This window comes from Haliotis cracherodii, unplaced genomic scaffold (genome assembly GCF_022045235.1).
Source record: "Haliotis cracherodii isolate W230 unplaced genomic scaffold, xgHalCrac1.p SCAF_11, whole genome shotgun sequence".
NCBI lineage: Eukaryota > Metazoa > Mollusca > Gastropoda > Lepetellida > Haliotidae > Haliotis > Haliotis cracherodii.
Genome location: NW_027266266.1, coordinates 23,804,818 through 23,819,255, shown reverse-complemented (window position 1 = coordinate 23,819,255; position 14,438 = coordinate 23,804,818). Strand labels below are relative to the sequence as shown.

Sequence of the window (14,438 nt, the reverse complement as noted above, 5' to 3'; positions counted from 1 at the left end):
AAAGATATATCCTATCATGGTGGCAAATGAGTGTCACACCTATACCTGGGCCCAACAGATATGGCCATAACAGGTTACTAGCTACTAGCTACTAGCTACTAGGCTGATCACTAATTTCATCAGCCTGCTGACTTATTGATCGGCTTGCTGGCTGTTGCTACACCTTCCAGCCTCATGCTTCTCATTACTATTGACACTGTATCATTACACAATACAGTTACACGGTAGAAAGAGATGGAACTGTGTGTAGAAACATTTGTGAAACATAGCATCTCACACTGGGCATTGTCTGTTAATACATGGCTTTCAAACCACGCAGCCATAGTTCTTAATATCCTGCCATTAACTGCAGAGTAATTCGTTTATACATCAGTGGCAATGCATTAAGTGTTGCATGTTGTCAAACAGTGTCGCAGTATGCTGATGTCTATTTGCATTGGAAACTGTTTTATAGACCTTTAAAGGGTCATGTCAAAGTTTGTACATTATTTCCAGTTTGTATATTTTAGAGCTTGAGTTCATCCAATGCTGTATGAAAGTGGTGTTCCAGTTCTCTTGAATATTCTGCAGATTGAGTCGTACAAAATGGCTTAGTCAGGTAAATTCAATGGCTGTTTGTCCTATGTCTGATACAAACATTGTATACTCTTTATTTGTAAGCATAATCATGCACCATGAAGTAAACAATCCGTCAGATAGCCGTTATATCAGAAACCAAGATTGTATAATGAAATTGAAGAAACATTCAGTGATTCCCTCCTACACATAAGCACCAGTCACCACGTCGGACAAAGGAAGCATTGTCATGAGTCACCACGCTACTTTCATTGTGGTGGTTCTACCACTGTAGTAATTCTACTGATCTTTGTTTCACATGCATGACATGGTTTCAGAACAGTGCCAGCAAAACAAAGACAATGCTGACAACATATTTTGTGGGGCAAAAACAGTTCATATATTATGAGAGTGAGTTTGTTTGTTTACTTGTTGTTTAATGCTGCACTCAGCAATATTCCAGCTATATGACAGCAGTCTGTACATAATTGAGTCTGGACCAGACAATCCAGTGAATAACATTATGAGCCTCGATCCACGCAATTTGGATACGATGACATGCATCAAACAGATCAACGAGCCTGATCACCCCATCCCGTTAGTCGCCTTTTATGACAAGCATAGTCCCCTTTTACGGCAAGCATGGGTTGCTGAACACCTATTCTACCCCAGATCTTCACTGGTTTATGAGAGTAGGCTGAAATCAAAATGGCAAAATTATCTGTCCTGTATTTTGTGAACACCCCCACTGGAAACACTAAAAAACAGAATAATCGAGACAATTTGGAAGAAGAGTCAGCTGTGTTACAACAAAGAAGTAACCTGCATGTCACAGTAGAAAACCTATTTACTTGCTCTGTTTTTCAAATGTTTATGAGTGAGTGGTTCAGGTTTTGTGCCCTCAAAGCAATTATCAGGAGATGCCAAGAACTGACATGACACATAACATAACTTCATTATACCATGAAGTGAGGGGTGGTTGAGCAGCCTAGTGATTAAAGCATTCGCTCATCATGCCTAAGACACAGGTTCGATTCCACACATGGGTTCATTGTGTGAAGCCCAATTCTGGTGCCACCGCAATGATATTGCTGGAATATTGCTAAAAGCGATTAAAACAATATTCACTCACTCACCCATGATGGGAATCCATCCCCGGACTTCAGCTGTATCATCATAGGAAACAGATCCCCAAAGGCCAGGTGTAGCAATTGTCATGAAATTTATCATTAAGTGAAAGTCCCATCATTATCTGGACAAGAAATATCTACTAAATCTATGTGACCCACAGCCGTACTTGCCATAAAGATGTTATATGAGGATGCCGCTTCGAACAACTACCACAAACACCACATACACATCAGATAGCACCCTACTGTAAAATTGATACAAGTGTACCCACAGTACACACACACTAATCCAGCTGTATGATGGCCAGCTGAGTGTGTGACAGAGTGAGTGACAGAGTGAGTGAGTGAGTGAGTGAGTGAGTGAGTGAGTGAGTGAGTTGGGTTTAACACTGCTTTTAACAGTATAAATTGTTTGTTTCTGTTAATCAGCCACCTTCTATATATATCTTGTACCATGGATCTATACGTCTAACGTCTATGTTACAGTAAAATAAAGAAGTTGTTATCCATAAATTGTGTCTACATTGTCATCCGTCAACTTCTAAGTGAGTGAGTGAGTGAGTGGGAGTTGGGTTTGACAAAGCTTTTAACAGTATTCTAGTTATATCGCGGCGTGTCAGCTTAATGTGGGAGGAAAGCCCGAAGTGATGCAGGTCTCAGACGTTTACCACTTGGGTGAAACCCACGGCACGGGTATGGTGCTGACAAACCTAGAAACATACTCAGGGCGAACCGGGATTCGAACCCACAATCATAGGTTTCTGGCGTGCCCAAGGGACGCAACTCTGCACAGCGAATTGTGGGGCCTTAGACGACTGGGCCACCCGTGCCCCTGAGTGAAAGAGTGAGTGAAAGAGTGAGTGAGTGATATATACATAACACAGATAACACGAATGTACTCACCCCTGTACTGACTAATGACAACATTATCCTTTCATTCAGAGCTAATGTCTCTCCTCCCTTCATTTTAATTCTCTTCTTGTCCAGGCATTTCATTGCATACCTGCAACATGGGACATGAAGGGTTAACAATGCATTTTACATAGGACAGGACATTGAATACTAACACAGCATACCTTTAACATAGGACATAAGTGTTAACACAGCATACCTTTAACATAGGACATAAGTGTTAACACAGCATACCTTTAATATAGGACATAAGTGTTAACACAGCATACCTTTAACATAGGACATAAGTGTTAACACAGCATACCTTTAACATAGGACATAAGGGTTAACACAGCATACCTTTAACATAGGACATAAGTGTTAACACAGCATACCTTTAACATAGGACATAAAGGTTAACACAGCATACCTTTAACATAGGACATAAGTGTTAACACAGCATACCTTTAACATAGGACATAAGGGTTAACACAGCATACCTTTAACATAGGACATAAAGGGTAACACAGCATACCTTTAACATAGGACATAAAGGGTAACACAGCATACCTTTAACATAGGACATAAGTGTTAACACAGCATACCTTTAACATAGGACATAAGTGTTAACACAGCATACCTTTAAACAAAGGACATGGGGGTTAATGTTGCATATTTCTAACAGGGCATAGGGGTTAACACTGCATAATTTCACATAGAACACACGAGTTAACACTGACTGAGGCTTAGGATCTGTCAACAATTACAGTATAGGGTTAATGTTGCATTTTATTTCAAATCACAGGATGTCACATGACATTTACATGATGCATGGCAAGTGCGCCACCTCGTGTAGAGCTTCAGATTGCCGTGGCACCTGGCGGACCTTCTCGTTCTCCTAAATATAGCTCTCCTCCACTGAACAGCCATTAATAATGGATTGTTTCAACCATGAATCAGCTCAAGTGATGTCCGCCATGACTTACATTTTGCCTGTATCTGCTTTTCTGCACCCGTAAACCTCGCCAAATCCCCCTCTGCCGATTATCCTATGTACACTGAAGTCATTCATTGTTAACTGGAAAAAAACAACCACATCATAGCCACTAATGAATGCAATAGTAATTGAGCAGGTATGGCCGAGCCAGAGAGTTTGGTTTAAAGTTACTTTTAACAGTATCCCAGTTATATCACGGCCTGTCAGCTTGATGTGGGAGGAAAGCCATGGGATGGTGCTGACAAACTCAGAAACATAATCGTGATGAACCGGGATTCGAACCCACAATCACAGGTTTCTGCATTGCCCAAGAGACTCTGCACAGCCTTCTTAAAAGGAGGCCATACTCAGTCAAGACATTCAATTTGTGCATAGAGTGAAAATGAAACATTTAATAAGGTTCTTATTAACTTGTAAGTGAAATTTGGGTTAGAAGTCAAAGTTGCTTCTTTACAATTTGAATCAAACTTGCTACTACTGCCTGAGCTCGTAACCCTTTGGTTCCTTGGACTAAAAGATCTTGTGATGATGTTCAAGATATGAAATGAAAAATGTACTTTCTCACAAGTAAACAGTAAAGAGCAAGAAAATTGCAACCACTTAGAAAGTATATTTCTTAAAAGATGTAGAAGAACACACAATTCTTCCATATTACTACAGTTATTTAACAATAGTTAATAGTAATAGTTCATGGAAATGAACAAAATCCCTCAAAACCAATAGTTACTTCATTCAAAAATAAAAATACTCACATTAATATTTAATTCTAAATTTTTCCACTGGCAAAACCTTGTGTATTTTTCACTGAAAAACAAAAACAGACACAATGCTTAAGACATGATAAATGACTATTCGCTGCTGTGTGAGAGGCTGGACTGGAGGATGAATCTTTATGGACAGATTTTAGTGGAAGGTGTACCAGTTCTTCCTCTTGAGAGAACCACATGCACATGTTGCTCTAAATGAAAACAGATTCAGGCTTCATACATTCAAGTGTTCTCCTCCGAGCTTGGCAGGGGCCTGCTTCTCACAGAAAATTTTAAAAGACTTCCAATTAAGATTGCAATTGTTCATTTTTTAAGTGCCAACCCAGTCCTTGACTGTCTAAAACATTTGGAAAGGGGAAATATTACCAAAACAATGTTTACAAAATAGTTTGTTTATTGAGTGAATGAGTATGGTTTTACGCCTTTTAGGAATATTCCAGCAATATCACGGCGGGGGACAGTCTTCCCATTTCGGGAATCAAAAATGGGTCTTAGGCGTGAGGATTGAACGCTTTAACCACTAGGCTATCAGACCCCACTTAGAAGTATTCCAGCTATATGACAGCGGTCTGTAAATAATCGAGTCAGAAATAGACAATCTAGTGATTGACATCTTCAACATCTATCTACGCAATAGGCAATTGACATGTATCAACCAAGTCAGCGAAACTCATGATAAGCATAGTCGCCCTTAGAAAATAAGTACCTTCAAAAAAAAATATCACATACTATCTCAGTTAATGTCATGAAGCAGACATTTCAGGGACAATGCATGAAATTAATGGAACAATCACATGCTTCAACACTGGATGTTTTCTACTATATGGCAAACAAAAATTATATCATAAAAGTTATATCAAAACATGTGTGGAGTTACCAAACAATGGGATGAGTGAATGAGTTATTGGAATTTACACCATTTATACCATATTTTTGCAGTATCACAGCAGGACACCAGAAACAGTCTTCACACATTTGGTTTTAAAGTTTGTAACCCACCACCCACCTGTCATTGTATAAACAATAGGCATGTTGTGCAGACTGATCTACATGATGTTGGAATTGTTTTTGTTAATGTCACACTCAATATTCCAGCTATATGACAGCCATCGGTCAAGAGTGAGTGAGTGAGTGAGTATGGTTTTACGCCACTTTTTGCAATATTCCAGCGATTATCACGGCGGGGGACACCAGAAATAGGCTTCACACATTGTACCCATCTTGGGAATCGAACCCAGGTCTTCGGCGTGATGAGCGAACGCTTTAACCACTAGGCTACCCGACCTCTCCCATCTGTAAATAACCAAGCTTAGACCAGATAAACCAGTGATTGACATTATGAGCAATGTCCCTTTTGGGTATGATGAAATGCAATTAGCTAAGCCACTGAGTATGCTTCCTGATCCATGAAGTCGTCTCTTACAACAAGCACAGGTAGCTATGGCTCAACATGTGTGTCTTCTAACCTAGAGTCCACACTTGAACATGACTCGGACAGAAAATTAAGAGAATTTTTTCAGACAAATACTAACCAAATGAAAGATGAAAGACAGATTCAACTTACCTCTCTAAAAAATTTTGAAATATATGACCCCGTAATGAATTACATATTTCATCTATGTATGGCTGAAAGAAAAGAAAAATATATATATATATATGTACAGTTAGTATACATTCATTATTATATAACAACATGAAACAATGTATGGTTTTGGAGCAACATATTAAAGATGCTAACAACTTTCGAACATACAAACATTGAAAAGGATACTTTCCGTCAGAATCCACAAAACATTCTGACACAATATAAAAAAAATACATTTGTATAAAACCAATCAGAAACAGCAATTTCTGAAACATCAAATTCCGCAATAGCAATAATCAAACTCCTATTTGTGCCTTAACTGATACCACAAACTCAGTAGGATCTGTTGGTAGATGTCCAACAGTTATCAAACAATTTGTTTCTCTAATAAATATAGTTGGATGACCTTGTTGAAGATTTGTTGGCAAACAGTTGTCTAACATTTGTCAAAACAACTGATCCCTTTCATAAATGAGGGATAAACTTTATCCTTAACAAATCTAAACAGCTGTCAAAGAGTTCCTCGGCTAAAATCTTTCTTATAAGGGTAAATACAACTGAGCATTAAGAGTCCCCTTGTTCCCAAATCCTGATTTCACTTGAGAAGTAATGTACTTCCAAATACTCGGGAAATATCAGAATCTTCAGGTGTATTGACATGATGGGGCCGTGATATGATACATGTCCTGATACTACGGGTGCGACACGATTTGTATCCCGATACACTGCTTTTATTTCATAAGTCGCTTTTCTTTCTTTTTGCAGTTGAGTCACAACCCTGAATAATTTGTTTCTAAATTTCAGATATCGATGATGGGATATTGTGGGGCTGAGTCACTGAAGGCAAGAGAGCACTGTGAATGCTACGCCATTTAAAGCCAACCAGACAATACTCCAGAATCTGCGTCAGCTGATTGTTGGACAGTTTCTGTTATTATTCACATGTTTAGAACTTGTCATGTAATGTATCATGATACTGGGGTTGTAAATCAATTTATTCTTGGCCTCCTAACAGAAGCAGCATAATCTGATAGACCATTACACTGAATGGCCTACTATACTCATAATCATCAAGATTATTTGATGTCTTGAACATTAATACTGGTTCTTTCAACAGAACATGTACATCTATATTGGACATTAACATCCAAAACAAAAATCTCAGAATCTGAGACTTATAGATCCCCAACAAACTTACCGGGGTAACATATTATCTTATTTTATCTCATCTTTAATAGAAGCTTGCGTATTCTTCGATCAGCTTTTTGTTATAATCAGAAGCGGACATAGCGGTGTCTAGTGAGGGTATAGATTTCTCCTCAACTAGCTCCTATCATCTCTTGCACTATGGCAGCCAGCCCTTGCAGTGAGCGTGACATGGCCACGTCCCTGACCTGATGGTTGACAGGACAAATCCAGCATTGATAAAGCCAATCCATTAGCAGTTACTGACACCTTAATGATCACATTGTTATTTACAAAGGTCATCATACAGACACATATCTAAAAACACTTTCCTTGATGTTTTCTCCCGACTGCAAATGTGTTAAAGCAAGGGTGTCATATTGTCTGCAGCGATTTTTCAAATACTTGGGTGAATGAGTGGATGAGTGACCTTGTAATCTAATGTGATTCTGTTATGGTCACAAATGGCTGAAAACAATGGTCTTTACAAATTTAGACTTTGTTTTCTTGACAAACCAACAGGATCCATTCAGACATTAGTGGGTGAGTGGGTAAGTGAGTGAGGTAGACAGCGAGGGAGGGAGTGAGTGACTGAATGAGTTAGTGAGCGAGAGAGGTTTTATGCAACTTTCAGCAGTATTCCAGCTATATCTTGGACACCACGAACAGGATTCAAAAGAAGTCTCTGTTGTGATAAGCAAACTTATAATTTAACAATGAGGCTAACCCACTGCCCTCACAGACATCAGGAACTGGATGAGGCTACCCCCCTGCCCTCACAGACATCAGGAACTGGATAAGGCTACCCCACTGCCCTCACAGACATCGGTAACTGATGAGACTAGCCAACTGCCCTCACAGACATCAGGAACTGGATGAGGCTACCCCCCTGCCCTTACAGACACCAGGAGCTGGATAAGGCTACCCCCCTGCCCTTACAGACATCAGGAGCTGGATAAGGCTACCCCCCTGCCCTTACAGACATCGGTAACTGATGAGGCTACCCCCCTGCCCTTACAGACATCGGTAACTGATGAGGCTACCCCCCTGCCCTCACAGACATCAGGAACTGGATAAGGCTACCCCACTGCCCTTACAGACATCTGTAACTGATGAGGCTACCCCCCTGCCCTCACAGACATCAGGAACTGGATAAGGCTACCCCCCTGCCCTCACAGACATCGGTAACTGATGAGGCTACCCCCCTGCCCTCACAGACATCGGTAACTGATGAGGCTACCCCACTGCCCTCACAGACATCAGGAGCTGGATAAGGCTACCCCCCTGCCCTCACAGACATCGGTAACTGATGAGGCTACCCCCCTGCCCTCACAGACATCGGTAACTGATGAGGCTACCCCCCTGCCCTCACAGACATCGGTAACTGATGAGGCTACCCCCCTGCCCTCACAGACATCGGTAACTGATGAGGCTACCCCCCTGCCCTCACAGACATCGGTAACTGATGAGGCTACCCCCCTGCCCTTACAGACATCGGTAACTGATGAGGCTACCCCCCTGCCCTCACAGACATCGGTAACTGATAAGGCTACCCCACTGCCCTCACAGGCATCAGGAACTGGATAAGGCTACCCCCCTGCCCTCACAGACATCGGTAACTGATGAGGCTACCCCCCTGCCTCAGACATCGGTAACTGATGAGGCTACCTCACTGCCCTCACAGACATCAGGAACTGGATAGGGCTACCCCACTGCCCTCACAGACATCAGGAACTGGATAGGGCTACCCCACTGCCCTTACAGACATCGGTAACTGATGAGACTAGCCAACTGCCCTCACAGACATCAGGAACTGGATGAGGCTACCCCCCTGCCCTCACAAACATCAGGAACTGGATAGGGCTACCCCACTGCCCTCACAGACATCGGTAACTGATGAGACTAGCCAACTGCCCTCACAGACATCAGGAACTGGATGAGGCTACCCCCCTGCCCTCACAGACATCAGGAGCTGGATAAGGCTACCCCCTGCCCTTACACACATCAGGAGCTGGATAAGGCTACCCCCCTGCCCTCACAGACATCAGGAACTGGATGAGGCTACCCCCCTGCCCTTACACACATCAGGAGCTGGATAAGGCTACCCCCCTGCCCTTACAGACATCGGTAACTGATGAGGCTACCCCCCTGCCCTCACAGACATCAGGAACTGGATAAGGCTACCCCCCTGCCCTCACAGACATCGGTAACTGATGAGGCTACCCCCCTGCCCTCACAGACATCGGTAACTGATGAGGCTACCCCCCTGCCCTCACAGACATCAGGAGCTGGATAAGGCTACCCCCCTGCCCTCACAGACATCGGTAACTGATGAGGCTACCCCCCTGCCCTCACAGACATCGGTAACTGATGAGGCTACCCCCCTGCCCTCACAGACATCGGTAACTGATGAGGCTACCCCCCTGCCCTCACAGGCATCAGGAGCTGGATAAGGCTACCCCACTGCCCTCACAGGCATCAGGAACTGGATAAGGCTACCCCACTGCCCTCACAGACATCAGGAACTGGATAGGGCTACCCCACTGCCCTCACAGACATCGGTAACTGATGAGGCTACCTCACTGCCCTCACAGACATCAGGAACTGGATACGGCTACCCCACTGCCCTCACAGACATCGGTAACTGATGAGGCTACCTCACTGCCCTTACAGACATCAGGAACTGGATAGGGCTACCCCACTGCCCTCACAGGCATCAGGAACTGGATAGGGCTACCCCACTGCCCTCACAGACATCAGGAGCTGGATCAGGCTGACCCTCTTCCCTCACAGACATCAGGAACTGGATAAGGCTACCTCACTGCCCTCACAGACATCAGGAACCTGATGTATACCAATGAGTAAAATGAATTTTGATTTATTCCGCTGTGAGCAATATCCCATTAATATGACCCCCTGTAAATAACTGAGACTGGATCAGTACAACCACTGAACAATGACCCACTCTGTGTCATGGAATGATAACACCCAGGTCAGACCAGACCCTCAATGAAATTGGCCATTATAACAAAGACAGGCTACTCCAGGGGACCTACTCTGCCCAAAATTCCTCCCCACTGGTTTCACTGCTTACTTGGACACTGATGATACAAACTTTCAAACCCAGAACAGATTACACTCTTGCCAGTTGCATCTGTCCTTGGACACAACTGCCTTTACAGAACAGAGTGTGTCATTTCTCTTCTTGAAGGTCTTCTCAGTCATGTTTATAATAGCTACATCTGTCCTTGGACATGACAGCAATTACAGAACAGAGAGTGTCATTTCTCCTCTTGAACATCATCGTGGGGATATCTGTAAATATCACATATCAGGCCACGCAGTGCATTTGGACATCTGAACATCTGGGTTGTGTGCTGCCAGCAACCCCTACCAGGAACCCACCTCCATCAAGACAATGACAAAGTGAAGGACAGTGGAGTGGGGTGTTCAGTTTCGTCCACGAACAGAGTTGGAGATGGAGCCATCAGCCACTGATTGACTAGCTGCTCATCTCGTCTGTTGTCTGTTTGTTGTTTAACACCGCATAGTCGCCTTTTACAGCAAGAATGGGTTCTGAAGACCTATTCTACCCTGGATCTTCACAGGTCAAAACACAGAAGGATCGACAGACCAACTGATGGACAGACGGACCGATGGACTGACGAACTTCATTCCTATATGGAGCAAGCATGGGTTGCTGAAGACCTATTCTACCGCGGATGTTCAAGGGTCAAAACACAGAAGGATGGACAGACTAACTGACAGACAGACGGACCGATGAACTTCATTCCTATATCGAACTCCGTTCCTATATCCCCACTTCATGGTGGGGGATAATTATAATCATGAACCTAGCTTGGCTTCTTGCACTTTTTACCTGGCTCACATCTTCACGACGTTTATAACAAGTGTCCTCCTAGAAACAATCAGAACTTGAAGGTTTGCACGGAAGTATCAACGTAGCCCTTTTAAACCATAGCCATCAACATGATGTTTCTGTGAGATCACTGTACCCTTAAATGTAATTGCAGCATTTGAGCGATGGCAAAATTACTTTCTGACAGGAAAGAAATTGAACGTAAAACTCAGGATTTCAATGATCATAGTCACAGAATACATAATTCATGATTGTGATTCATGATTCATAAATGTGATTGAATTGTGTAGAAAAAAGCTCATGGATGATGAAAATTTGTTGTCTGGCGTTTGGTATCTTGGCTACTAGCCCAACTGACATACGAACACAAAACACTGGCTTTCTGTTCTCCCTAACAGACACGAGACAAATGGACGGACAACAGACAATGATGACAATTCAGATAAATCACTGGGTTAGTCAGTCAGTCCTGTCTAAAAGCCCCTGTTGCCTGACTATCAGGAGATCTCTTACTCGTGACAAAGTAGAAAATCTTTCATTATCATTTATCAAGATAAACATACAATGTATTTCCAAGTAGATGGAGCTGGTATCCTGTGCCAGGGACAAGACGGGGATGTTCTCAGCCCATCAATAATAAACACGTCCCTCCACCTTCTACTGCAGTTCTACTCAACCACTGGTGTCTGCCACAACCAAGCTCCACAATACATCACAAACTCTCATTTTCAGTCCTTGTTTGGAGGTTGCGCTGGCCCCAAGGGACTCAGTCTGAGACAGGGACTTGTATTTAATATGTCCAAGACAGATTTGTGTAGGCAAGACTCTGCATAGTGGATCGGTAATGGCTAATTTTCACCCTTAAGAGCACACAAGCAAGAAGATTGGGTCATTTGGTCAGATTCACAATCACAGACTGTTTGGTGAAGAAAATTGGTATCTAAGAATGTTGTAACAATATTGAACTTGTGTCTGCAAATGAGAATCACATGCCTGCATCAGGAGATAAATTTCCCATTGATTACCATATACGGCTTAATTATGATGGGTCATACTGTGAAATGAGCACTTTCTTAATATCTATCCTGTCGAGAAGGAATCTGTTTCGGTTGTAGTACAGGGGCATGATTATCTGTAACAACCAGGTCAATCAATCATATCTTCTTTTCCCTGATAGCGCTATCCAAATTGCGGAAGTAGGATGGTCACGGTAACTATTATGTGTCATGTCATATGTCTGACCTTCCGATCAAGTACATAATTTAAAATACATAAAACTTTTGAACAAATCAAGTACCCTTCCCCACCCCACACACTATTGATAAATATATCCAAACAATTGGATGGTTCTTACACAGGCACTGGGAACCTGTTCTACTATCCATTCCTCTGGGATGGATGGATGGGATTGATGAGATGGATGAGATGGATGGGGGTGCATTGATGGATGAACCTGATGAGGGTATATTGATGGATGAGGTGTGTTGATGGATGTGTGCTGATGGATGAGAAGGACGGGGCTGTATGGATGGACGGGGCTGTATGGATGGACGGGGCTGTATGGATGGATGGGGATGCATTGATGGATAAATAAAGGGTTGGATTGAGAATCTGAGATGATGAATGAACAAGGGTGATACATTTGGGCTAAAATTGGCATTGTTGAAATCAAGTCAAAGTGGTGACCACTTTGACACAAGCTAAAAGAAGATCACAATACATCTCTTGCAACTGATTCAATCATATATGAAACTCAGTGCTAGGGTGCAAGTCAGAATCATGGGGGGGGGGGCTGAAAGCTATGGAGGTGCCTGAAATGTCATAATGTGTGTCAACAACAATAGTTATCTTACCTCAAAAATATTTGACGCTAATGTCCTTGTTTTTTGGGCTTGTGTGAGCATTTCCTGAACATGTTCAACAGCTTCCTTGGAATATGTCTGAAAGAAGCAACAACATGTTAAATACCAATGATTTGGGCAAATACAAGCACAACCAGAAACTTACCTATCTCCAACCTGCGAGTCAGTTTGATGAGGTAGACATTTACCACGTTAACACAACAAACAAGCAATCCAATTGTCCAGACAGACCACAGATCATAGTCATTGCAAAGCTTGGATTCAAACTCATACCCAGAGAATGATAGAAGCTATCATATGTATGTGAGTGAGTGAGTGAGTGAGTGAGTTAGTGAGTATGGTTTTACAACGCTTTTAGCAATATTCTAACAATATCACAACAGGGGACACCAGAAATGGGCTTCACGCATTGTACCATGTGGGGAATCGAACCCAGGTCTTCAGCATGACATGCAAACACTTTTTCACATGTGATACATGCTCCTCTATCATATGTGATAAATGAAAAACACATGAATGTTTCATTCTGATAACTGTGTTCGAGGGTCATAGCTGTTACTGAGACAGTGTTGTGTTAAGATCCTGATGACAGAATTCATGATAGATATTTCCAGTAAACTTCAGGACCTTGAGGCAGTGTTGACAAAGCCATATGTTTTCCCTCTCTGTCTTACAAATGCTCCTAAATGAGTCTGTAATCCTTGAACTTAAAACCTAACACCAGAAATGAATCATTATTCAAGTCACAAATCATTAAGTTTCCATGTTAACACAAAGTTCTTAAAACTTAGAAATTTATCAACATTAAGCCTACTTGCAGATTCAAAGCTGAAGGATTGCACAGAGTAGATTAAAACATTCATCTTTTTTTAAACATGTGGGGAATAAAGAAAATACATTTTCTGTGATATTTGGCCTTGACAGCCTTGTTGCTAAAGTAAACTCAACACTGACCAGCTGAACATAAGCTAAAACCCTATACCCCCAAACTAATCTCATTAGAACCTTTTACACCTGTGTGTGTGAAGATCTGAGGATATCTCCATCAGAGCCAGCATCAGGTGAAGTTTCTAATTGGCCAATCAGCATCATGGCTTCTCAAATTCAGTATGAGTGGGTGATGCATTCACACCTTATCTAATCTCCATATCTCAAAACAAAAAGCTATAATAGGTGAGTTCCAAATTCAAGAAAATAAGACCATGCTATTGAAGTGTTGTGGCTATTATATATCCTATATCCTTGGCATCTACACTGAAGAGGGTGTACCATTGGGGTCATATTTGTTCATCGGCAGGCCTCAAGTTTTTTGCTGAGATAGAAATGTCAGAATAGAGGTTGCATAGAAATAAAGCCAAACTGTTTTAGAAAACTGACATCAGATTGGCCCATGAACCCTTGCATCCTTCATTTTGATTAGATTGTCAAAGTTGAGTGTCCACAGATCTTTACGTAGGTATCACATCAAAGTGAAGGATCTGATTTAGATAAGATTGCCCAAATCCCAGACTACACACAAGACATGTCATGAAAGTCCAGTCAGTGAGTGAGTGGGATCCCACTTTAATACATTAATAAATTGGATA

The 14,438-nt window shown here is 42.2% G+C and overlaps 1 protein-coding gene across 2 annotated transcripts in view; it reads right to left on the bottom strand.

Moving 5' to 3' along the window:
* LOC139456346 (G protein-coupled receptor kinase 3-like) overlaps positions 1-14,438 on the bottom strand; it is a 135,483-nt gene that overhangs the window by 30,291 nt on the left and 90,754 nt on the right. For both annotated transcript variants that reach the window (XM_071237991.1, XM_071237992.1), the window contains exons 5-9: positions 12,844-12,930; positions 5,905-5,966; positions 4,326-4,377; positions 3,563-3,654; positions 2,589-2,688 (exon numbers count right to left, since the gene is read on the bottom strand). In XM_071237991.1, coding sequence (XP_071094092.1) covers positions 2,589-2,688; positions 3,563-3,654; positions 4,326-4,377; positions 5,905-5,966; positions 12,844-12,930 — 393 coding nt within the window. The remainder of the gene's footprint in view (positions 1-2,588; positions 2,689-3,562; positions 3,655-4,325; positions 4,378-5,904; positions 5,967-12,843; positions 12,931-14,438) is intronic.